Source organism: Gymnoscopelus microlampas, assembly GCF_963454915.1.
Source record: "Gymnoscopelus microlampas genome assembly, chromosome: 4".
NCBI classification, from domain to species: Eukaryota; Metazoa; Chordata; class Actinopteri; order Myctophiformes; family Myctophidae; genus Gymnoscopelus; species Gymnoscopelus microlampas.
Genome location: NC_139941.1, coordinates 50407582 through 50432954, shown reverse-complemented (window position 1 = coordinate 50432954; position 25373 = coordinate 50407582). Strand labels below are relative to the sequence as shown.

General features: G+C 42.8%; 1 protein-coding gene across 1 annotated transcript in view; it reads right to left on the bottom strand.

The window, feature by feature from the left end:
* Positions 1-5116: 5116 nt before the first annotated feature.
* LOC311044275 (GDNF family receptor alpha-2-like) overlaps positions 5117-25373 on the bottom strand; it is a 284954-nt gene continuing 264697 nt past the window's right edge. Inside the window, exons 7-8 of the mRNA XM_084055730.1 lie at positions 24835-25058; positions 5117-6283 (exon numbers count right to left, since the gene is read on the bottom strand). Coding sequence (XP_083911856.1) covers positions 6113-6283; positions 24835-25058 — 395 coding nt within the window. The 3' untranslated portion in view covers positions 5117-6112. The remainder of the gene's footprint in view (positions 6284-24834; positions 25059-25373) is intronic.

The window sequence follows — 25373 nt, the reverse complement described above, 5'->3', positions numbered from 1 at the left end:
CTTCACAAGACTATTATCTTAATACATTAAGACCGGGAACGCATCTGTGTCATTTTTTAGATTTCTTTCGCTTTTCAAAAATAGCAGATCTACAAGCTCATAGCACGGCGAGCCTGTAGATCTGCTGAATCTTTGAATACATATATTTATGTTTTAAAGCAAACATTTTTAACTCCGATCTGTGCTTCTGGGGGTCCCTGGAACAATATATTTCGAGATGGGGGTTCGCTGACAAATACATATCATTTTGGGGGTCCATGGAAACCCATGGAAAAGTTGGAGCAGCACTGATCGGGCAACATACTGTTAGGATTTTAAAAACATCTTTAGATATGTAGTTGCCCCCCCCCCCCCCCCCAGACAAAGATTTGAGTTACAAATGTTTTCTTTGAAAATATATATATACAAAGATTTGTTTTCACGATAAAAAAATAAATAAATCAGATATACAAGCTCATCTGCTATTTTTGAATAGCCAAAGGAACATAAAATGACACAGATGCGTTCCCGGGTGGAATGGGTTAATTTCAGGTATTCTCCAAGCAGTACTGTAGTCTTTTGTTGTGTTTAGTCATAGTCATCAAAGCCCACGGTGCGACGCAGGGAACTTCACAAGACTGTAATTTCAGGTATTCCAGCAATGCATACAGGCTCTTTGAATTAAAGTGTGCGTCTGAGAAGCGATGCTCTAAATAACTATGTGTTGAAGCACATGGCTGAAAATGCACAATAGCCTCACTGTAAATATAGGCATATAGGGTCTATAAGCAGTGGTTCACCAAAGTTTTTAGCTCAAGACCCAAAAGATAAATTATTAGACGTTTGCCCGGGACCCAAACTAGTGAGAATAGCAGATCTCAATGCTTGTAGATCTGCTATTTTCACTACTACTTTAAAAAAAATATATATTCATGACTCGCGACCCATAGAAATTGGTCCTTTGACCCATGTCCATCTACTAATTGATTCATCATTTATTTACCTCTTAATTTTTATCCCACGATTTTGTAACCCCATTTTTTACACCCAGTGCCAATTGTCTATGTGATCCTGGGCACTACCTTCCCTCTGCCAACCTAGGGAGGCCAGGGCCGAGCTCATGCCTCCTTCAATGCATGAGAGCCAACTGACCTTCTTATCACCTGACAGGGGAGAGTTTCCCTGGTTGGACGTAGCGCGTGGAAGGAACACGTTATTCCAACCAGTTCCTTTCCCCTCCATCAGGCGCCCCGGCTGGCCAGGGGGAGGCAGTATAGAGACCAGGATTACTGCATGTTTTTTTGAGGGTATTAACTACCCTGATTCATCATTTCTGATTTATCATGATTGTCATCATGAAATTCTACTTTGCTCCGCTCTCAACAACACTGTTGTGAGACATTTCCCTAAAAAATGTGTTGTTGAGTGGGCGGTGGGTACTGGGTACGCTGTCGCATCGGATCACAAGTTGTAGGGATCAAAGCGTCGAAAACCTGCTTTTGACCGTCGGATAATAGCCTAGCACCATAGTAGCTAGCCGTGTCTGTGTCGGCTCTCAGGAGCACTCAGCAACTTTTCCCACGCCTTCCAACCGACTGATCTAACAACCTCATTTGACTACCAGTCTGTAGTAATCTACCGTAAGTGGCCAGAGGTCTTATTTCTTTGTTAGGAGGGATAAAAGGCCCACAAAACCACCTGTACAAACGAGCCCGTTCTGCCCCAATGCCAGGTAGGCTTATACTGTCATGCTGTGTGGACTGTTTTCTAGGGTGTGGTTTGCAGGCGTTAACCATAAATACGGTTCTAAAAAAAGGAGTTCAAACGGGGTGCATGGAAGGACAAGCACGTGGTGGGAGAAGGACAGAGAGTTTTAGCTCATGGTTCAGGCTGTAGCTCTGGTCCAGAGCGTTAAGCTCTGCCAGGCACGGTGGTATTCCCATAGACAGAAACATCCACCACCGTGCAAGCTCTCCAACTGTAGTGAAAATAAAGAAAATGATTTAGCTACTCACCGAATCAAAGACAGTTTTATAATGTTGAAAAACTATTCTCCTTGGTGGGGAACGTCTCAGAACCCCACCTTTTGTGTGAAATCCACCTTTTGGGCAGACAATAACATGTATCTGCCAGTGTCTACATATCTGGTCAATATAAATTACCATCGACCAGATCTGTAGAGGGCACAGTTGAGTAAATAAAACCTTTGGCTTTGGGGACAGGACAGGGTAGTGAGAAAACATGTTTGTTTTTTTATACTGTTGATTAGGGGGAGAGTCTCTTTCTTTGGTGTTTCGCCCAGGCGGACAGGGTTTTGAGGTTAGGTTTAGGCATACTTTATGTGAAGTTAGGGTTAAAGTTAGGTTAAGGCAAGTTAAATGTTAGGGTTTAGACGCAATCAAGGTGAAACACCAAAGAAAGAGGGAGTCCTGTTGAATAGGCTGTATACATAGCAGCCATATTGGAAAGAAATTGGGCTTCTTCCTTCCTTACTTCACAGGTCTTACCAATTATACTAATCGCTTATTTTTTGGCTCTCTGGAAGGCTGGTGCCGATACGCGTTAGCCAATAAAGAATAAGATAAACTGAGCCTTTGTCTTGAATTCTCTTGAGTTGGAGTGCCGCCACTTCCACCTTTAGTGCAGGTAACTTTCTCTCTAACAGGCTCTGTTCCCATTTAGTGTAGCACAGTGGTTCTCAAACTTTTTAATTTCAAGGACCCCCATAACTCTCAGAGTTACACACCCGTAAAGGGCCATTTGGATCCCCCACCCCCCCGAAGGAACCCCAATTTGAGGACTCACCATTGTTAGCAGAGCCTTTCCATGGAGCCAATACGCACAATGTCAGAACCCTGAGCCTTCATTAGTATCACTGGTGTCATTTCTCATATTTTACTCTAATTGTTCTGTCTCCTGTACTGTTGCCTTGTATCGTACTACTTGCCTTGTATTGTACTGATGTCTGTTTTTGTATGGATAGCTGTATCGCCACTTTTTAACAGCCTGCTCAGGGACTGCAGATGAAAATGAGCTTTTGGCTAACTAACTCTGGCTCATTTACGTAGATATGAAAACTGACATGTTGATTAATGTGCACTGTCCCTTATAAATAGCTACATATACATAAATAAATCATTGGTAACACCTCCTGTACAAGGAAGAGGCCCAATTTCTTTCCATAATATGGCTGCTGTGCATGCTGGAGCCTATTCCCACGATAAGATTCATTCTTCACTTTTAATGGACAGTGTAATTTTCCCATAACACCCCCTGGTGGTCCCCAGACCCTAGGTTGAGAAGCATTGCCATAGAATTCTCTTCATCAACTTAACAAGACAAGAAAATTGATCTTGTTAAAGCTCAACTATGCAACTTGTGTTTGACAAGTTGACAACTTAAACAGCGGAACTAAATCAAAATACTGCCAGAGGCATGTGTCTGTCTGCAGGGAGACACACCTGCACAATAATATTATGGATGATGATGGCTTAAATAGTTTTATCTATAAATAAAATGGGCTAAAAGTTACACAGCTTACCTTTACCTGGAACGCATCTGGGCAACTTTTTGATTTGAGCTAAAAAGCATTATTTTACACTTTGGCTATTCAAAAATAGCAGATCTTCTTGATAACAAATCAAGAAAATGTGTGCAAATCTTTGAATATATATATATTCTTTTAAAGCAAACATTAACTCAAATCTTTGCTTCTGGGGGTCCCTGTAACAAAATATTTTGAGATGGGGTCCGCGGCCAAATGTATATCATTTTGGGGGTCCTTGAAAACCACTGATATAGAAACATACGTTTTTCAGAAAACCGTTATGATTTAGAAGACATTTTGCAGAATCGGAACCTCAGGCCTCAATGGGTTAAGTTGGGAGAAGGCTGTGCCACCTACCCATAACCGCTGGGTGGAGGAGGTGATGACATACATAAAAATGTAACGTTTAAGATACATCATCCAAGGAGAAAAGCAGAAGTTGTTATTTCTTATTTTGAATCTGAATTTCCTCAAAGGTTGAACTTATATGTTTCATGAATTATTAATCTTAATCGTTGTATTTTGGCTACTGAAGAAGTTTCTATACAGTATGTTGGGGTTTTTAATGGCTTTGTTCCATTTTACCCCCGGGCACTGAGTGTGTTGTACGTGGTTTTGTGTGTGTTGAACGTGGCTTGTGTAGATTTGTGTAATCGGGTGGGATTGTGTTGCGGGTGGGAAGGGGGTTATGTAGGATGAATGTGGTGTTATGTACCGTCAAAGAAAGAACTTGAAAAAAAAATCAATACAAATATTGAAACATTGAAAGCAGCCGAAATGTGAACCAGTCAAACCACACTGCAGAGTGAACAACACACAGGTTATGGCTTTCCAAGCATTGTAGAGCTCCATTTTTTTATTTCATCCCTGTATACATTCTTTGTGATCATCAAACCTTTATAGACAAATATAAACGCAGCAAACAAAGGCCTTCCCCCCCCCCCCCCCCCCCGCCCCACAGAGTGTGTCGCTTCCGTACCAGAGTCTTCATCATGTCAGTAATGCATCAACAACAAAGGGCCATCGTAACGCAAATCGTCCATTCAAAGGTACTGTAGAATTAGCATCAAGTTCCAACGAAAAGGAAAACAGTTTTGTTTTTTTGTTTATATACATAAAGACATAAATATACAGATGACGCGAAGGTGGACATAACTGTATGGATTTTGGTGAACACCCACACGATCATCAATAACAACATCGTCAAAACGAGGACCTTTTTATTTTTTTATTCTGTCTCCTAGGTAACCTTTCACCTTTTTTGCCTTTTTTTCTCCTCTGCTGAAAAAAGAAATCATAATAATAATAATAATAATCATATTTATATTTATATTATATTTATACTTGTTGCACCCCAAAATGAAAGAGCTGTGTTTTTTTCTTTTTTTTTTGAAACGGTAGATTGATTATGGTCACGGTTACTATACCAACACTTAGAACACCGAGTTAGGTCTTTACAGTTTAGAGTTTATACTAGTGTTGAAGCGACAGAATGTTATCACCCCCCCAACCCCCCCACCCACCCATCCACCCACACACACACACACACACACACACACACACACACACACACACACAGACACACACGCACACGCACAGCCCGCAAAAATGTGCAGTCCGTTCATCCGAGAAGAGATTAAGCGGAGGAACCAATTCAGGACGGAAACGTGTGACTGATAGAAGAAATATTTATCTCTCCTCATGTATACTAGCCAGCCACCGCCACCGCACTCACGTCCCCCACCTCCCCCCACTATCCCCCCTTTTCTCCTTCCATTCTTTTATTCTCTCTCTCTCTCTCTCTCTCTCTCCATCTATCTCTCTCTCTGTCTCTCTCTCTCTCTCTCTGCTACACCTTCCACTTGTGCCAAATCCAGTATCCTCGTCTCTCTCTCTTTCTTTTTTCCTAAAGATTCATTGGTTCCCTACAGTAATACACCTGCTTCTCTCCTTCCTTCATCGTGGCAAAAAAAAGTGCTTCAAAAGTCTTTGAACAATGACGGTCAGGTTGTGGAGGAAGGTTGTGTTTTGTCCTTTTTTCGTCTGCCAGCCAGAGAGCCCCCGAGGGAGAGCATCAGTCCCGGAGAGTTTTTTGGCCCTCGGACGCCTCTCGCAAAACACACACACACACGCACACACACACACACACACACACACACACACACATACACAACAAGGGGTCTTTCTTTTCAAAGCCTCGTGTCCTTATAAGGCCCTCAAAAAGCACCACTCAGCCCACCCCCTGCCCCCCAAAAATCAATCGATACATCAAAATAAACGATAAATTCACTTGTTTGATCATGTTTTGCCCGATGGTGTTTTTAGTTGTACTGTATATCCACCTTCCACTTTTTTCATGTTCATCTTCCTTCCATCCGAGTCGACCGCCATTCATGACAACAAAAAAAAGTATTTCAGCAAAAAAAAAAATCCTTCGACACCACCGTATACCACCGGCCTCTGAAAGAAAGAACACCTTCTTCTGCTTTTGGGATCAGCTTTGTGTGGGTGGATGACCTCTTTTTTCTTTAAATTCTCTCTCTTTCCTTCCTCCTCCTCCTCCTGGCACTTCTTCTTCTCCTTCTTCTACAACAAAAAGGCACGCTGCTGGGCCAGGAGCAGCGTCAGCGCCAGGCCGGGTAGCAGGGCCCAGGCGGTGGCGCGGTGCAGGCTGGCCGAGCCGTCTGCAGACTGGACCCCCGGCTGGCCCTCGGGTCTGCGCAGGACGTCGTACCCGCTGCTGGGCTCCACGATAGACTGGGGCGGGGGAGAGAGGGAGAGAGGGAAAGAGAGAGGTAGAGTAAAGGTTAGATATGTGAGTTCACAACATACCAAAGCCTATACCACTTGTGCTATAACCACGTCTGCTTCTGTGACCCGTGCGGAACTGCCTCTTGCCTACAACAACTGTTTTTTTGGTCTAATAAAGTATATTTTTTTACTGCGACAGAGGCGTGCGTCTCAAGCGAACTTGAGCCACGAGAGGTACCGCCGAGCAAGCTAAAGTGAACGAGTCGCCGTGGCATAACGTTTATGGGTCAAAGACCCATAAATTGCACCATCTGAAGTATTTAGTGCCAGGGACCCACAGGAGAGAAGAGTTGAGAATTCAGACTTCAGGTCTGTGTACACAGGGAGCGTTTATTGCGTACCATTAATTCACTTTAAATCAATTATATTTTATGTTACTAGAGGTTCGGCCCGCTACGCGCAGCACCCTATGTCGCACCGCCAATATGACCGATACGCCTGAGTCATAGTGTCGGGGGCTTTGTCAGAGTACCCGTTGTACCCATCTGTCTGTGTCCCTTTTTTGTGCCCATATATGGAGATATCTACTGTACCTGTCTGTCTACCTGTGTCTCTTTCATTCCCATATATGGAGATCTCTGTATCTGTCCGTTATGATACAGTAATGTATGACCAGTGGTGGAAAAAGTATCAATACTGCAATGTAGAAGTACTCTGTTACAAATAAAAGTCTGGAATAAAAGATTTACTTGAGTAAAAGTACAAAAGTATTGGCATCAAAATGTACTTAAAGTACCAAAAGTAAAAGTACTAAAATGTTTGAAAATAGCAGATCTACAAGCTCACAACGTGTCGCATCGCGACGCGTTGTGAGCTTGTAGATCGGCTATTTTCAAATAGCCTAGGTATAAAATAGGACTGAAATGGTTAATGTATGTTTTATAATATAATGATTTACATCAGAAAAGTAACTAAAGTTTGAAAATAATTGTATTGGAGTAAAAGTACAATATTTGCCTCTGAGATGTAGTGGAGTAGAAGTAAAAGTATTGGAAATTGGAAATACTCAAGTAAAGTACAAAAACCTCAACATTGTGCTTAAGTAAATGTACTTAGTTACTTTACACCACTGTGTATGACTCAGACGGCCGTGTTGTCACCCTTCACTGTTCAACATCAGAGGAGGAGGAGAGTATATAGTCTCGCTTCGCCAGACCAACGGACATCTCCGCCTACCGATGCGTCTGTGGTGACATCTAAATTCAATATGCTGTCTGGTGCTAGAACTGTGTGGAGACGAGATTTGAACACAAATTGCATTGCAAACTTTAGGGCAGAGCTTTTCAAAGTTTTTGTCGTGTCAAGGACCCCCAAAAACTTTGAATAGCCAAAGTATAAAACATGGTTAAAGTGGTTAAAATGATTGGGACGCTTTGACGCCACTTTGACGCCACTTTTGGACAGCACTTTGAGAACCACCGCTTTAGGGCAGTCCTTGAACATTGGGACTGTATCCGGATTGGTTTTCTAAAGCAGTGTGGGGGCACATGGCTGTATTATACTATATTCTATAGCCCCAGATTCCCCCAGACGATCCGTAGGCGAACACCCAGAGAGGAGGAAGATTATCCTCACTGTCGGGCAAGATAAACCCTGTATCTCCATATTTCAACTTTTTAAGTTTTTACTTTTTCCCCCTGTAAATTTAACGCCCTACTTCACCATTCAAGAGTGTCACACAAAAGTTGTGAAAATAGCAGATCTACAAGCTCGCGGAAAGAGATAGCATAGAGAAATGATATCCACCAGTGACAGAACCTCCTATGTGTTTAAGACCTGGAACTGTGTCATTTTTAGATTTGAGCTAACAAGCATTATTTTACACTTTGGGCTATTCAAAAATAGCAGATCTACAAGCTCGTAGCGCGGCACCGAGTGCCGCGCTACGAGCTTGTAGATCTGCTATTTTTGAAAAATCGTGAAAATGTGTGCAAATCTTTGAATATAAATACCTTTAAAGCGAACATTTTTAAATCAAATCTTTGCTTCTGGGGGGTCCCTGGAACAACATATTTTGATGGGGGTCCGCGGCCAAATACATATCATTGACCTTGACATGAAAAAGATTTGAGCACCACTGATATAGAATATAGAAACATACGTTTTTCAGAATACTGTTGAGATTTAGGAGACATGTAGAATCGGCTTCATGTCTCAATGAGTTAAACACAAACTAACAAAGAAGAAAACATATCGTTAGGTGAAGTTATGGCGTGACAACTCTACCGCTCACCGCTTGAGCAGCATTGGCAAAGCAAAATAGGAGCGTCTTGTGCTGATGAGCTCTTCCCAGTTTTCTTATTTGTTTACCTCCCCCCACACTTATTTAGGGAGTGCCAACAAGTCCTTTTTTCCCCCGTTTTAAAATCCGTCATTACCGGCTTTATTTACCAGAAAAAAATAAACACCAGACACACTCCACTGGAGCCAGCCAGCAGTAGTAGGCTAGCAGCTGTGGTTTTCTCTTAATATTTCATAAGAACATAGAACAAGAAAAAAAAAAGGGCTCAGCAAATAGTCTACACTTTATACAAATGTGTGGGAACTAGAGCTTGTCTGTTTGGGCTGTCAGTGTACAATAGTGGTTAAAAAAAAACCCACAATATTTTACTGCCATAAACAACGACAGACATTTGTGCGTACGACAGACCTCGAGACAGATTCATGTACTTGTTACTGTGCCTGTTCACATTAACCCATTAAGACCGGGAACGCATTTGTGTATTTTAAGATTTCTTTGGCTATTCAAAATTAGCAGATATACAAGCTCATACACCGAGTGCCGTGCTACAAGCTTGTAGATCTGCTATTTTTGAAAAATCGTGAAAATGTGTGCACATCTTTGAATATATCTATTTATTTATTTATTTATTAAAGCGAACATTTGTAACTCAAATCTTTGCTTCTGGGGGATTCTACAAATGTCTTCTAAATCCTAACAGCTTTTTTTTTTTTTTTTTTTTTTTACTTATGTTGCTATAATATCAGTGGTTCTCAAACTTTTTGTGTCAAGGACCACCCAAAATGATATGTATTTGGGCGTGGACCCTCATCTCAAAATATGTTGTTCCAGGGACCCCCAGAATCAAAGATTTGAGTTTAAATATATATATATATATATATATATATATATATATATATATATATATATATATATATATATATATATACATATGTATATAAAGAGAGATTTGCAAAAAAAAATCTCAATTACATTTTTTTCAAAAATAGCAGATCTACAAGCTCGTAGCGCGGCAAGCTCGTATCGCTATGAGCTTATACTGTAGATCTGCTATTTTTGAATGGCCAAAGAAATGACACAGATGCGTTCCCGGTTTGAATGGATTAAGCCCAGAGAGTGGCTGGGAACCAATCGCTCCGGATATTACCGTTCAGTGTGCCCCCAGAGAGAGATGCAATGTTATACAGCCACACACACACACACACACACACACACACACACACACACACACACACACACACACACACACACACACACACACACACACACACACACACACACACACCCCACAATGGCCTTATTATGATGTGCCTTTTCCATAAAATTGTTAGCGTTTTGAATGGCTTTTTCAATTTCCTTGCGATTCTTGTAACACGGCGGCAGAAACCATTTGCCTCTGAGTGACTGTATTCTCCCTCAATTTACACCAGGCACCATTTCCAGGGCCGGATGCAGCAATACAGCGGCACATCACTGCTGAACATGAGACATTACTTTTTTTTACTCTTCTCCTCCATCCGACAATGCAACACAATATATCTAGCAGCACCTCATCTCCCCTCACCCAACAACCAGTGGTGGAAAAAAGTACTAAAATGTTTTACTTAAAGACAGGGTGCCGTGATTTTCAGTGATTTCCCCCCCCCCCCCTAAAACATAATCATCAGGTATTATGGTTATACTAGTAGGAAGATTTTTTTCTAAAAAGTGTACAGAAAGTGTTACAATTATGTTTTTATGTGGACACGCCTCCAGTTCATTAAGTATACCTTGTTCTCACCTTAGCACCTCCTCCACCACCTTAGCACCACCCACCTGTCCTAGTCCCTCCTCCTCCTCATGCCCACACCTGTTGTGTTATGATGATGAGGGGGAGGGTGTGTTTTTACTATGTCACTAAAGTGCTGTTTTTCTATTGGCACGTTTGACCCTCAAGGTTTCAGCCTCCAGGTAGAAACTCAAAATAGTCAGAGAAGACATAAAACACCATAAAAACACCACCAGGGGGCTTAATGAAGTTCTATCAACCTCATAGACACATGAAAGACAGAAAAAGTGCAAAACCATGGCAACACCTCTTTAAGTAAAAGTATCAATACTGCAATGTAGAAATACTCTGTTACAAGTAAAAGTCCGGTAATCAACAAAAAAGTACAAGTAAAAGTACAAAAGTGTTGGCATCAAAAGTATAGTACTCGTTGCGCAAAATGTCCCATTTCACACGTTTTCAAATGTATAAAAGTCCTTTGAAAATAGCAGATCTGCAAGCTCACAACGCGTCGCTTTGCGACGCGAATGTACGCGGATGTACGATAATTGTTAATTAGATAATTGTAATTACCCTCTGTACGATTAATAATTCCAAAAATGTTCAAATGTACGATAATGTCACTATATCACAAAAAAGGCTGCTGATTCGGGATCTGATTTGGCTTTACAAAATAAGTCAGGAAATCAGTAAATCTGACCCTAGATCTGTACTTAGAGGCATTAAAAACACCGGTCACGTCTCTCCAGTTCAGTTTCATTTCTTTTATTTGTGTAAGGTCCAGGTAGTTGCCTGCTTCCACGCAGCATATAGACGTTTTTGTCACATAGGAGTCTCAAACAAGGTTTTTTCTTACACTAAATACGATTTCTTTTTTTACATATTTACATATTTACATATTTACACGTGTGATTTCTCTTTTTTTGGCTGTGTACCATAGTTTTCTTTCTACTACGATAATTTAACATTTCCCATCTGGCAACACTGGACAGAGGGAGAGACACAGCGAGGGAGATGTAGAGAGAGGAAGAGAGAGCGCTAGAGAGGAGGGGGGAGAGACGTAGAGAGAGAGGGGGGAGAGCTGTAGTGAAAGAGAGAGAGAGGGGGGGGGGGGAGCTGTAGTGAGAGAGGGGGGGGGGTGGGGGTATGATAAGTAGGAGAGGAGGAGAGGAGAGGCGTGCTGCAGAATGATACATGACCGCATGAAGAAATGGTTAAATGACAGTTGCCAAAAAAACAGAAGCAGCGTCTTGCTTGACAATGCGGCAAACACAGCCGCCACTAAAAGACAATTAATTAGCAGAGCCATTCATGTGTGACCACAGCCTGTTGACATGAGTCCAGATCTCTGTCTGTGTGCAGACAACCTCCATGCACACACACACACACACACACACACACACACACACACACACACACACACACACACACACACACACACACACACACACACACACACACACACACACACACACACACACACACACACACACACACACACACACACACACACAAACGCACGCACACGCGCGCACCCCGTATGCAGGGTTGCCAGATCTGCTTATTATAATTTACCCGCAAGATTTTATTTGAAAATAGCAGATCTACAAGCTCACAACGCGTCGCGATGCGACGCGTTGTGAGCTTGTAGATCTGCTATTTTCAAATAGCTGATGTATATGTTAAAGTGCTCATGTGACCCATTGTCGTTTCTTTTGGGCTGGTTTTCCTAGACCTGGTTGCTTGTTTCTCTCACAGAATCTGGCAACACTGCCCGTATGTGTGAACACACACCCCGCTGTACCAGTGGTGGAAAAAGTACTCACATGTTTTACTTAAGTAAAAGTATCAATAGAAGTAAAAGTCCGGAATTAAAAATGTGCTTGAGTAAAAGTACAAAAGTGTTGGCATTGTGGTGTCGAAATATATTTAAAGTACCAAAAGTAAAAGTACTCAGTATATGCAGAATGTCCCATTTCAAGTTTTCAAATGTATATAAATATATTTTTAAAATAGCAGCTCTACAAGCTCACAATCGGCTATTTTCAAAAGGCCAAAATGTATAGGGCTGAAGTGGTTAATGTATGTGTTGTAATCCTACGGAACGTCAGTCTGTCTGAAGTGCCTGGTTCTCTTGGTTCTCTTGGTTCTCTTGGTTCTCTTGGTTCTCTTGGTTCTCCTCAGTGGCTGAAGCAATTGTTCTGCACTATTCATCATTAGCAAAAAAAGCCTATTTTGGAAACACTGTCTATAACTCTACTACATGGTCCCCCAGGCTATGAGGCATCTTTGATGTGAGTTTTGTTTCTTTGTCACGGGGATGTCAAGCCGTGGCGTCAGTTACAGCAAAAGCTAAGGTATGGCAAGGTTAGGGTTGCCAACTCCCAGAGATTAGAATAAGGGACACCTATCCTGGGTGCTTTGCCGTGCGGACGGGGTCAAACCCCCCCAAAACCCCCGAAATGCATAGAAAACTTTGCATTATACAGTACCTATAACACAATACAAACACAATGGTCTTACACCTGCATTAGGCTACTATTCATGATTTTCTTTTTCTTTTTTTACCCTTTTTTTCTGGAGCCAAAAAATGGCACCTTCCATACCTTGCCATACCCAATAGGCTCTATGCACACAGCAGCCATATTGGGAATGAATTGGGCCCCTTCCTTACTTCCTTCACGGGTGTTACCAATGATAGTAATTAAGGCTCTGTTCCATTTAGTGTGGCATAGTGGTTGTCTTATTTTCAAGGACCCCCATAACTCTGAGAGTGTACAAATGGAACCAAATGGTCCATTTTATGGGTCCATTTGGTTCCATTTGTACACTCTCAGAGTTACACACCCACCATAAGGGGCCATTTGGGAACCAAAATGGAGTGTTTCTAGTGAGCCAACATGCACAATATCAGCACCCTGACCAGAATGGAACAGAGCCCTTCATTAGTATCATTGGTAACACCTGTGAAGGAAGTAAGAAGAGGCCCAATTTCTTTCCAATATGGCTGCTGTGCATAGAGCCTATTGACGCCCCTGATGTCAAGGAGGTTGGCATCAACCAAACCAACATGTAACGGCTATGGGTGTTTTCCAAGCAGGTATGTTTCATGAAATGAGGCATGGTGACGGTCGGTCGCAGCATTGCACAACATAAAAAAATGAAAAATAAAACGGGAAAATCAAGCGTTATTAAATGGAGGAGCAGAACGTTCCCATCTGTTTCTTTATATTTGAGATAAACACCTCAGGATGTTCCGTGCCAACAAGCCGCTGCAGCCGCCATTGTTTTGATTATTAATGTCGGGGCGTAATGCACTCCTGCAGCACGGCTTCTTCACGAAAGGATGATTTCCGTGTGTGTCGGCTTTAATCCGTTAAGACCGGGAACGCATCTGTGTGTAACCACTTTAACCATTATTTTTATACTTTAGCTATTCAAAAGTAGCAGATCTACAAGCTTGTAGCTTGTAGATCTGCTACTTTTTGAAAAAAAGTTAAAATAATGTTCAAATCTTTGAATATATATATTTTTTTCAGAGGGACAATTTTCAACTCAAATCTTTGCTCCTGGGGGGGGTGGGCCAAATACATAATTTTGGGGGTCCTTGACATGAAAAAGTGTTGTTCCAGGGACCCCCCAGAATTAAAAATTTGAGTTAAAATGTAGTTTAAAAAAATATTTATATTCAAAGATTTGCAAACATGTTCACGATTTTTCTACAAGCCGCGCTATGAGCTTGTGTATCTGCTATTTTTGAATAGCCAAAAGTATAAAATAATGGTTAAAGTTGTTACACAGATGCGTTTCCGGTCTTGATGGGTTATTCCCCACATTCACATCTCCATCACACTCCATCTCTACGCCTGTAGGAATTTAACCCGAATCTTTTATACGATAAGACGCTTTTACGCTAAACTCCACAGATGATGATGACATGTGGATGAAATATGCTCTTGTTTCTTTCCCATGCTTATTGAGAGGGTGAAAAGGACAGTGGGTGGAGAAAAGAAATCCTATTTGTCTAGTATCAATACCACCATAGAAATACTCACATGTTACAACAAGCCCTTACAAATGAAAGTCCAGCATTCAACAATTGTACATGAGAAAAAGTATTGACATCAAAATTATACTTATAAAATATGTACTTAAAGTGCCAAAAGTAAAAGTCCTCGTCATGCAGAATGTCCCATTTCACAAGTTTTCTAAATGTATAACAATATATTTTGAAAATAGCAGATCTACAAGCTCACAGCGTGTCGCAATGTGATTTTTACTTTCTTATTAATTGCACTTAAGTACAGTACTTGAGTAAATATACTTTGTTACTTTCCACCACTGCTTTCCATGCCATTGAAAGAGTGAAAAATATGAAGAGGGAGGGGAGGGAGGGGAGGAAGGGAGAAGAGGGGAGAGGAGAGGGGAAGGAGAGAAGGGGAGAGAACAGGGGCTTTTAATCTGGATTAGAAGTTGCTATAACAGTGGCTCGGGGCCTGTTCTGTTCAGACTGCGTCTCCTCACTAGAAGGAGAAGAAGGAGGAGAGGAGACTGCAGTGAACTCTGCTGTCTCCATAACGCTCTGCTCAGTGTCTGGAACGGAGCAGAAATACATCAGGCTGTGTGTTGGTTTGTCTTTTAATAGAATTCCACTTCATTTTCTGATCAAATAAAAATGGGGAAATGACGATGGGGGCCGTGTTGTATACTCAGTCCAGCCACCCAGGACTTCTCTCTCACTTTCCCTCTGCTTCTCTTTTTTTTACCTCTCTCTCTCCCCTCCCTCTCCCTCTCTCTCGCTCTCTCTCTCTGTCTCTCTGTCTCTCTCTCTCTCTCTCTCTCTCTCTCTCTCTCTCTCTCTCTCTCTCTCTCTCTCTCTCTCTCTCTCTCCCTCCTTAATAGTACATTCTGGAACAGGTTGGAAATATATCACTCTTCCTGTGAGGCCCAAACACCCCATTCTTTCTCTCTCTCTCTCTCTCTCTCTCTCTTTCTTTTTTTTTATCTACTGGCTGTTGAGTTTGATTAGTTTTCACCGTGAAATATTGTCCTGCTTTAACGGATATATTGTAAATGCGCCGCGCACCCTTCTGCCTGCCGTCTGCAAAGACTGATGATATTTTTCACCTTTTTTTTTTTAGCCAGGAGACCCAGTTACACAGAGCCGAGGAGGCAGGAGTTTGACACCGTAGAGCCTTATAGCTCAAAGCTCTACTTTTTGTATTGAGAGCAGCGTTGCCAGATTTTGCGAGAGAAACAAGCGGCCAGTGGTGGAAAGTAACTAGTACATTTACTCAAGTACTGAACTCAAGTACAATTTTGAGGTGGTTTTACTTTACACCTCAGCAGATGGACTTCCTACCTTGACATGAAAAAAAAAAAAATCACACCCAGTGTGAAGTGAGCGGTGCTATTTAACCCATTGAGACCTGAAGCCGACTCTACATGTCTCCTAAATCCCAACAGTTTTCTGAAAAACCTATGTTTCTATATCAGTGGTGCTCAATCTTTTTCATGTCAAATTATATGTATTTGGCCGCAGACCCCAGTCAAAATATTTTGTTCCAGGGACCCCCCAGAAGCAAAGATTTGAGTTAAAAATGTTTGCTTTAAAAATATATATATATTCAAAGATTTGCACACATTTTCACAATTTTTCAAAAATAGCAGATCTACAAGCTCGTAGCGCGGCACTCGCGAGCTTGTATATCTGCTATTTTTGAATAGCCAGTGTAAAATAACACCTTTTAGCTCAAATCTAAAAATGACACAGTTCCAGGTCTTAATGGGTTAAAAACAACAGTGGTCATCACAGTGATGGAAGCTCACTTAAAAAAAAAATACATTTTTTTGAAGTGAGTGGTGATATTTATAGGTTATTAATTTCATCATGCGTCTCGCTAGCCAATCACAGTACTGAGCAAAGGGTCTGAATACCAATCAGCCAATCACAGTACAGCGAAAGACACATTTTCACAACGGAAAAAAAAACTTTCACCACGGATGAGTCCCGAACCCACTTATAGGAGCGGCTACACCGCTCAAAAAAACATTTAGGAAGCAAGTCCAAACTACAACTAGCCTACACTTTAGAAACAATCCCAAAAAAACCTCAACCCGTAACTACCAATATTTACAAGCGACCTCACAGAAAAACAAGCCCAACGTCGCTTAATAATGAGCAGACATGGCAACACTGATTGCCTCAGCTAGCCTACTGCACCGCCGCAGCCGTCGCCGCGGTCGGATGTTATCGTTAATGTCATTTTTAATGACTCTCGCACACACACACACACACACACACACACCCACCCACCCACCCACCCACCCACACACACACACACACACACACACACACACACACACACACACACACACACACACACACACACACACACACCCACACCCACACCCACACACCCACCCACCCCCACACACCCACACACACCCACACACACACACACACACACACACACACACACACACACACACACACACACACACACAGACACACACACACACAGGCGATCCATGTAGCATGCAATGTTTATGAATGCTAATTTCCCGTGGCAGAATGAATGCCTCCTCCTCCCCTCACCCATTAAGACATTACCATTCAGGGGTAAATTCCTTGGAGCTTTTTTCAGCCACCATTAACTGGTCACCCTGCCCTGTAGGGCCCCCTCCTCCTCCTCATGGTTCCATATACTTGTATTGTACTGTCTTCTCCCATAACGCAGGGGGGGGGGTGGGGGGGCTCTCATTGTGGTGAACAGACAGCAAATTAAAACCTTAAAAATGTTGTGAAGGGAAGAATTAATGAACAGCCATCTCAGATAACAATAACGGTGTGCATGTTTAGAGAGAGAGAGAGGGAGAGGGAGAGAGAAAAATGGATGCTAGAATATTGTTGCTGTCGGGCAGAAACCTCGTATTTCCAGCGTTAGTCAACTTTTTGTGGTTTTCCTTTAAATGAACACCCTGCTTCATCATTCAAGAGCAGTGGCGTGCACAGACATTTTGAGGGGCAGGTGCTCAAGTAAATTATACTTTTTTTTTGTTTACTTGGTCTGCTCTTTTTTCCCTCTACACTTATACCTCTTTGCCAAAAATAGCAGATCTACAAGCTCGTTGTGAGCTTGTAGATCTGCTATTTTTGGCTGAAGTTCTCCTCAGAAAAGGGATGCTAGGTTTCGAGTGGTTATGGTAAAAAGAAAAATCATATCACATAAAGATTTGGTGGACCCCCTGTAGTAACTCTGAGGACCCCCTAGGGGTCCCGGACTCCCTGTTGAAGACCCCTGCTGTAAACTGGGAAAAAAAAAAAAAAAAAAAAATTCAAAAGGGCACTTCTGGTCAAGAGGGCAAAGGGCAGGTGCTCTAGCACCACCTAGAGTCTATCTGTGCACGTCCCTGCAGTGCAGGATTAACAGAAGGGCTTTAGGTGCTGAAGCACAGGGCACCAACCTTTGGGGGGGGGTATCAAACGGCGGGGAGAAAGTGAAAGAAGACAGAACTATCGGCGAAAAGCGCCAAAATTTAGAAGCAGCGGAGCTGCTGCAGGAGCGCTAAAACGGTGAAACGCGGTGGTGAAGCGTACATTTTCCGCGCCGCACCACCACCCCCCCACCCCGTGATAAAACGGTCCCGGGGGGCTACCGAAACGGGTCGTAGCACCGCACCACAGATCTACAAGCTCTTAATCGTGTAGATCTGCTATTTTCAAACATTTTAGTACGTTTACTTTTGGTACTTTAAGTATATTTTGATGCCAACACTTTTGTACTTTTACTCAAGTAACATTTTGAACACAGGCCTTTTACCTGTACCAGAGTATTTTTATATTGTGGTATTGCTACTGTGTGCGGAGGAATTAATCTGCATGAATTGGGGAGACAAGTGTGGTAAGATATTTATTGGCTACTCAAAAACAAAAAACGAAAAATAAATAATAAAGAAAGTCAAATAAAAAGGAACAGTTTTTGGACATACAAGGTTTCCGTGTCCGACAGCGAAGACGTATTTCTTGTGGGTAAAGGTTGGGTCGGTGTGGCAGCACCACGTCAGTATTGATGCACCGGGCTCTCCGTTCCTCCTTGTCTCGCTGCCTCGCTGTGCTTAATTTATTGTAAAAATGGTAATTAGGAAACAATAAGACATGTGATTACTCAAGCAGGAAGTTTATAATTAGAGAGGGAGAGCCGGTGGGGACATTTTGGGCGCCCACCCCCCCCTCCCTCCCCTTTCCTTCACAGGCAACTATGCTTGGCAATTAAAACTTGTCAAACTTCCGTGATCGTGTATAAATTGTCGTGCGGATGATGATGATGATGAGTCCATGTTGGATGAGACGAGCGATGGATGTGACTGACTGACTGACTGGCCACAAAATGTACATCTGACAAAGGCCATAGAGCAGTGGTTTTCAACCTTTTTCGCGTCAAGGACCCCCAAATTGACACATATTAGCCCACGGACCCCTATTTGAAAAAATATGCCAGGGACTCAACCATGTAGGTTTATTGGGGGTCCCAATCGACACTGTATCACCATCATCAGTGTTCATTTAACTCTGAGAGTGTACAAAATGGAACCAAATGGACCCGTTAGGGTCCATTTGGTTCCATTTGTACACTCTCAGAGTTACAGACATATAAGGGTCAATTTGGTTCCTATCTATTAATTTGGCTGGGGACCCCCTGGAACCCCCTCAAGGACCACTGGCGGTCCCCGGACCACTGGTTGAAAACCCCTGCCATAGAGGACCACCCCCATGACAATGTACACACAAAACAGACACACACATACACACACATGGGCACGCGCAGGAACGCACGCGCGCACTGGAACACAATCTGTTCCAGAGATAATTGATATCTCAGGCTTGTGGACACACTTTGGTTTGTGGAGAGAGACAGATGGTAGGACGGACCAGAGGTGTAAAGTAACTAAGTGCATGTCCTCCAGTAAAGTAAAAGTAACTCAAAATTGTACTCGAGTATTTCCAAGTTAAAATACTCCACTACACCTTAAGAGGCAAATATTGCACTTCTACTCCAGTACAATTTGAACACTTTAATTACTAGCTAATTTATAGGGTTAGATTATCCATAGATTATCTCACAGCGTGTGTGAGCTTGCAGATCCGCATTTTTTAGACATTTTGAAAACTTGAAATGAGACATATAATGTATATCTACATTGCTTTCGCTTCAGTAAAAACATGGAGTATTTCTTCCATCACTGTCTAGTCTAGAGATAATTGATATATCAGGCTTGCATGTGGATAGACTTTGGTTTGAGGATAGACAGATGGTCGGACGGATCTAAAGGGCTGACGGACGGACGGATGGATTGATGTTGGTCGAGCGGAGTGGATGGGCGGGCGGACGGGTGGAGAGATGGACAGATGTCAGCGTAAGGAATAATGCGAGGTCGTGATGGGACTGCAGAAAAGTGAAAGTGTGCCGTCTGTGACCGGGTCATCTCGGCAGTCCCTCAAAAGTCATCGTTTTTTCTTTGTTAATTTACATCTCTCTCAAATGTCACAGAGCCAAAAGGTTGGAGGGCCTTTCACTGCACTGGCTCAGTTAACCCTTTAAGACCGGGAACGCATCTGTGTCATTTTATAGACAATGTCTGCAAATCTTTGAATATAATCTATATATACATTTTTAACTCAAATCTTTCCTTCTGGGGGGTCCCTGGAACAAAATATTTTGAGATGGGGTCCGCGGCCAAATTCATATCATTTTGGGGGTCCTTGACGTGAAAAAAGTTTGAGAACCACTGATATTATAGCAACATAAGTTTAAAAAAAAACCCTGTTAGGATTAGAAGACATTTGTAGAATCCCCAGAAGCAACGATTTGGGTGAAAAAAAAATCGCTTTAAAAAACATTATATTCAAAGATTTGCACACATTTTCACGATTTTTCAAAAATAAATAGCAGATCTACAAGCTCATAGCGCGGCACTCGGTGCCGCGCTATGAGCTTGTAGATCTGCTATTTTTGAATAGCCAAATAAATCTATAAATGACACAGATGTGTTCCCGGTCTTAATGGCTTAATTTAACTGTCAGGCGGAAAAACCTTGTAAGTCCCCAAAACCGATGCTTTGCTACAAGGGAATAAGAAACAAAAAAAAAGAAAAAAGAAGGATCCAATTATTTAGTCATAAGCTCTTGTTAATACTTTCTTTTCCATTCGTTAAATATTTACAGAACTCCACAGACAGACTTTAACCACTTTTCAATCTGCATGTCATTATTAAAGGTGGAGCATTTACAAAAATGTTTCACAGTTTTTGTAAAATAGCAAAAAAATATCTGCAAGCTCACAACTTTTGACCTTGTAGATATATAGTTCTTGTAGTTTGGCTTATTTTCACAATAAGTCATATTATGACTCTTCTGGGGGTCCTTCTGGGGGTCCCTGGCACAACATTCAGATGGGGAGTGCGTAGCCAAATACATGTCATCTTTTGGGGGTCCTATGGCACTAAAACGTTTTAGAACTACTAGATGCAGATTACTAGATTACTCTCAACCTTCGGACTGACAGGCTGCAACACTACCTATAGTGCTATAGCTTTGTCCAGGCTGAACTATTCATTCATTTATTAACACATTGAGTGTCAATCGCGTCGATCTATGCGAACCTAAATAATTGCGCAGTGTGCCAGTCGCGTAGATCTACGCAAAGTGGTCTTTTTTCTTTTTTTTTACTCGCAGGTTCACATTTCATTGTAGGCCTCGTTCGCCACGACACATTTCATTGTAGCACCACCGGAAACGGAATTATCCATATCCGGAGATTTTCGTTCCCATCCGCCTCCACTCTAAAGCGAAAACTAAATCTCCATTTTCTCGGTTGTTGTTTTTCTCATCGCTTTATTTTTGGGGTTTTTCCGTTTTTCCGTTCGACACAAAGAACCAAGAGATAACATTTTCCAAAAAGTTGCTGCTCCATTCACTTCAATGTTAAAAAATAAACGGACCAAAAAATATAATTTTTCCTATGTTTAAGCTGTAAACATGCTGGTAGTCTGTGAGTACAAAAAAGGGAAAAAAGTCAGTTTAAGAGTTTAAAAAAAAAAGTGAAAAAAGTAAGAATAAATAAATATGGAGATACAAGGTTTCTTCCTGACAGCGATGATAATAACCATGTGTGATGAGCGTTCCGTGGCGAGGGGTCCCGGCAGTCAGTCGGGACCCCTTACTTTACTTAAGTAAGAAATGTGAGCAGACTTTTTCCAACACTGGCCCCGCGCTCTGTTTGCATACGGAGATGGAGCTACAGTGTCACCCGACATAACCATCGTGTCTCTGCCCCTCCAGTTTGACTAGGGAAATTACAAAACCTCACAAAGATGTCTACCATATCCCCCCCCAGGGTGGGGTGGGTTGTGGTGGGTCGTCTACCCAGATATAGAACAAAATTGGCTTTTTCTGTGTCTGCTTTTCCTGTGTGGTAGCGGTGGGTCCTGATTGGAATTCCTAATGCGTCGCCTTAAACTGATTCTTAAGCAGAACACATCTATCTAAGGAGCTCCGGTTCATTTTCATAGCATTCGGCGAGTTCATGCATAATACAGCCCTAAACGGACCATTGTGCGAGGAAATGAGCTACTGTACCTCTCGCCCCGCCACACACACACACACACACACACACACACACACACACACACACACACACACACACACACACACACACACACACACACACACACACACACACACGTACACCACCCCTCTCCCCTCCAGAAGCTAATGTTGCCTGGACTAACATGGTGTGCCATGTGTTGATTTTCAGCTCAATTGAATCTAATTGATTGCGGACAAAAACTCCCGTAACCCGGGGTTACTGGATAACCAGGCCTGGGGAAATGTAAAGCTGTTCACTACGATGTTGTTATGCTGCTCTTTTTCTTTTTTTTTTTGCTGTACGACATTTTGGTCAATTATAAGAAACAGCATCTCTGTCTACAGTAAACATGTCAGGAAGGACTTTAACCTGGGAATACACTAACTACTAGGATGGCCATCTGCCTGTCTGTCTGCCTGTCTGTCACTCACTCAGTCTGTCTGCCTGTCTCTTTTTAACCCATTAAGACTAAAAAGTAATATTTTACACTTTGGCTATTCAAAAATAGCAGATCTACAAGCTCGTAGCGCGGCACCGAGTGCCGCGCTACGAGCTTGTAGATCTGCTATTTTTGATTTTTTTTTTTTTTAAATGTGTGCAAATCTTTGAATGTATATATTCTTTTAAAGCAAACATTAACTCAAGTCTGTGCTTCTGGGGGTCCCTGGAACAACATATTTTGAGATGGGGGTCCGCGGCCAAATACATATCATTTTGGGGTCCTTGACGTGAAAAAGTTTGAAAACCACTGATATAGAAACATACGTTAACAGAGACAGTTTTATCAGTCAGTCAGTCTGTCCGTTTTATTATGCCCCTGTATGAATGTATGCTTGACAGTTTACATTATTGTCTCAAGCCCAAATTATACTTTCGTTGTACGATGGTGTCATGGGTCGACACACTGTGAGCTTGTTGCATGAATAAATAACATGAATGAGGCATTGCTGTGGGGCGACAGTGCCTCAGGGGTAGAGTGACCGGTAGAATGTCCGGATTGTAACCGCAAGGTTCCCTGTTCGATCCCGGGCTCCCCCAGAGTTAGTGTCAAAGTGTCCTTGAGCAAGACGCTGAACCCCTAATTGCTCCAGATGAGCAGGTTGGTGCCTTGCATGGTTTCCTCCTCCATCGGTGTGTGAATGTGTGTGTGAATGGGTGAATGTAATGCACAATCTATGCAAAGCGCTTTGGATAGAAAATGCACCATTTACCTTTTTTTTTTTTATTACTGTGGTCATGGTTCGTGCTAGCCCCATCTGTGACCCCCCCCCCCTGTTTCTGCGAAACAAATATTTAAATCATTCTTTTTTTTGACAGCCTGAGCACCGACTTAACACGTTCAATGCCAATAGAGCCATTTTGGACCAACAATAAATAAATGCAAAATCTGTCTGGATACCACAAACATATATGAGCCTTATAATGAAGACAACGCGGGCTATTAAGTGTGTATATTAGCCTATAAAATCACTAAATACAAATGCATGTTAACGAGCATTCATTAAATATGATAGCTTCTCGCAGCAGATCAAACATACAGGTAATCCATCAGCGTTGGCAGTGAAAGCAAGCGACTCTGTCCACAAACTATTACATTCTCACTTTTCCTTGGTTATCTTTTATTTTTCTGCGTTTGGAATCACACAGGTTTGTTTATACACAACAAGCCACCTGGCTGGCTGGCGGCTCACCAATACATTTTAGTTGGCAGAAATGTCGAAACCTTTTATTTATTCTACACATTTTTACAATATTGGAAATAATGTATGTGTCATGTTTGACCTAATAAACATTGTTAATTCCCATACTACATCATGCGGCTAGGTTCATGCGTGCCTGTGTGTTCGTTTCTGGCGGTATAGCTGTGTGTGTGTGTGTGTGTGTGTGTGTGTGTGTGTGCGTGCATGCATGCGTGCGTGCGCGTGTGTTCACTCGTACCGGGGGAGTGTGTGTGTGCATACGGCGGGTGTGTGTTCACCAGTGGTGGAAATTAACTAAGTACATTTGTCACTGTCGGACGGAAACCTCGTTTCTCCGTATTTAAACTTTTTCGATTTTTTCGTAAATGAATGCTGCAACGGGAGGGATTAGGACGGAGGGCACTAAACATCCTCCCGGTGGGGGCTCCTCACTGGGAAGGTGAGTCAGTAGGATACAACAGCAGTGACCAGACCCATAGAGAGAGAGAGTTCTGACACTAGCATAGTAGCGTTCACTTCTTCGGGCCAGGTCTTCTACATAGCCGTCTATGGGCGAATAGTGACAAAGCCCTGAACCGTAAGTTCATGGAATGCATTGAAGTCTCCTTGACACTATTTCCAGTGCGGAAAATGTATGCTTCACCAGCGCGTTTCACCGTTTTAGCTCTCCTTCAGCAGCCTTTGCTTCAACATGTCTGAACTGTTGTGGCGATAGTTGAGTCTTCTCTCACTTTTGCCCCGCCTTTTGGTGCCCCCCCCTCACCCCCCCCCCCCCTGCTGCAGCACCTAAAGCCCTATAACATTAAGCCGGCACTGTGTCCCCAAGCAGTGTTGCCATATTATGTGAGAGAAACAAGCAACCAGGTCTAGGAAAACCAGTCCAAAAAAAGCGACTATGGACCACATGTGCACTTTAACATATGCATCAGTCATTTGAAAATAGCAGATCTACAAGCTCACGACGCGTCGCATCGCGACGCGTCGTGAGCTTGTAGATCGGCTATTTTCAAATAAAATCTTGTGGGGAAATTATAATAAGCTGATCTGGCAACACCGCCTCCAAGCTCACCTTAAAGCCCTATATAACATTAAGCCGGCACTGTGCATGCCACTTGTTATATGATGATGACTTCACAAACCTTGCCTTGTAGCTCCCCCTCCCCCGCCTGGCTCCTGTCACTGAGGATGTTGGGGTGTTCCGAGGTGGTCGTGGGGGCGGGGGGGCCACCGCCGCCACCGCCGCCGGCGTTGTCGAGGGCCGGGGGCTTCGCCGTCACCAAGGAGGGCTCAGACGACACAGACTCGTCTTTGTGCTGCAGCGCGTTGTCACCACTGCTGTAGCCGAACGCCTGGATGGCATTTCCTGCAGGGAGGGAGGGAGGGGGGGAGGGAGGGAGGGAGGGGGGGGACAAGAGATATATGAAGTCATTTGCTTTTTTTTTTGACTCGCTGTCTTCCCAGCAGGGAGCCCTCCTGGTATCACTATTAGACTGACAGCTCTATGTCTGACGTCTTGGTCCCCTGCCCCCCATGTTTGGCAACCAGAGAGGAGGAGAGAGGGAGGGAAGGAGAGGAGAGAGGGAGAGCGGGAGGGAAGGAGAGGAGCGGAGCTTTGCGGGGACATTTGGGGGCAGTGATGGGAAAAGCACTCTTTTTTTTTTTTTACTTAAGTAAACGT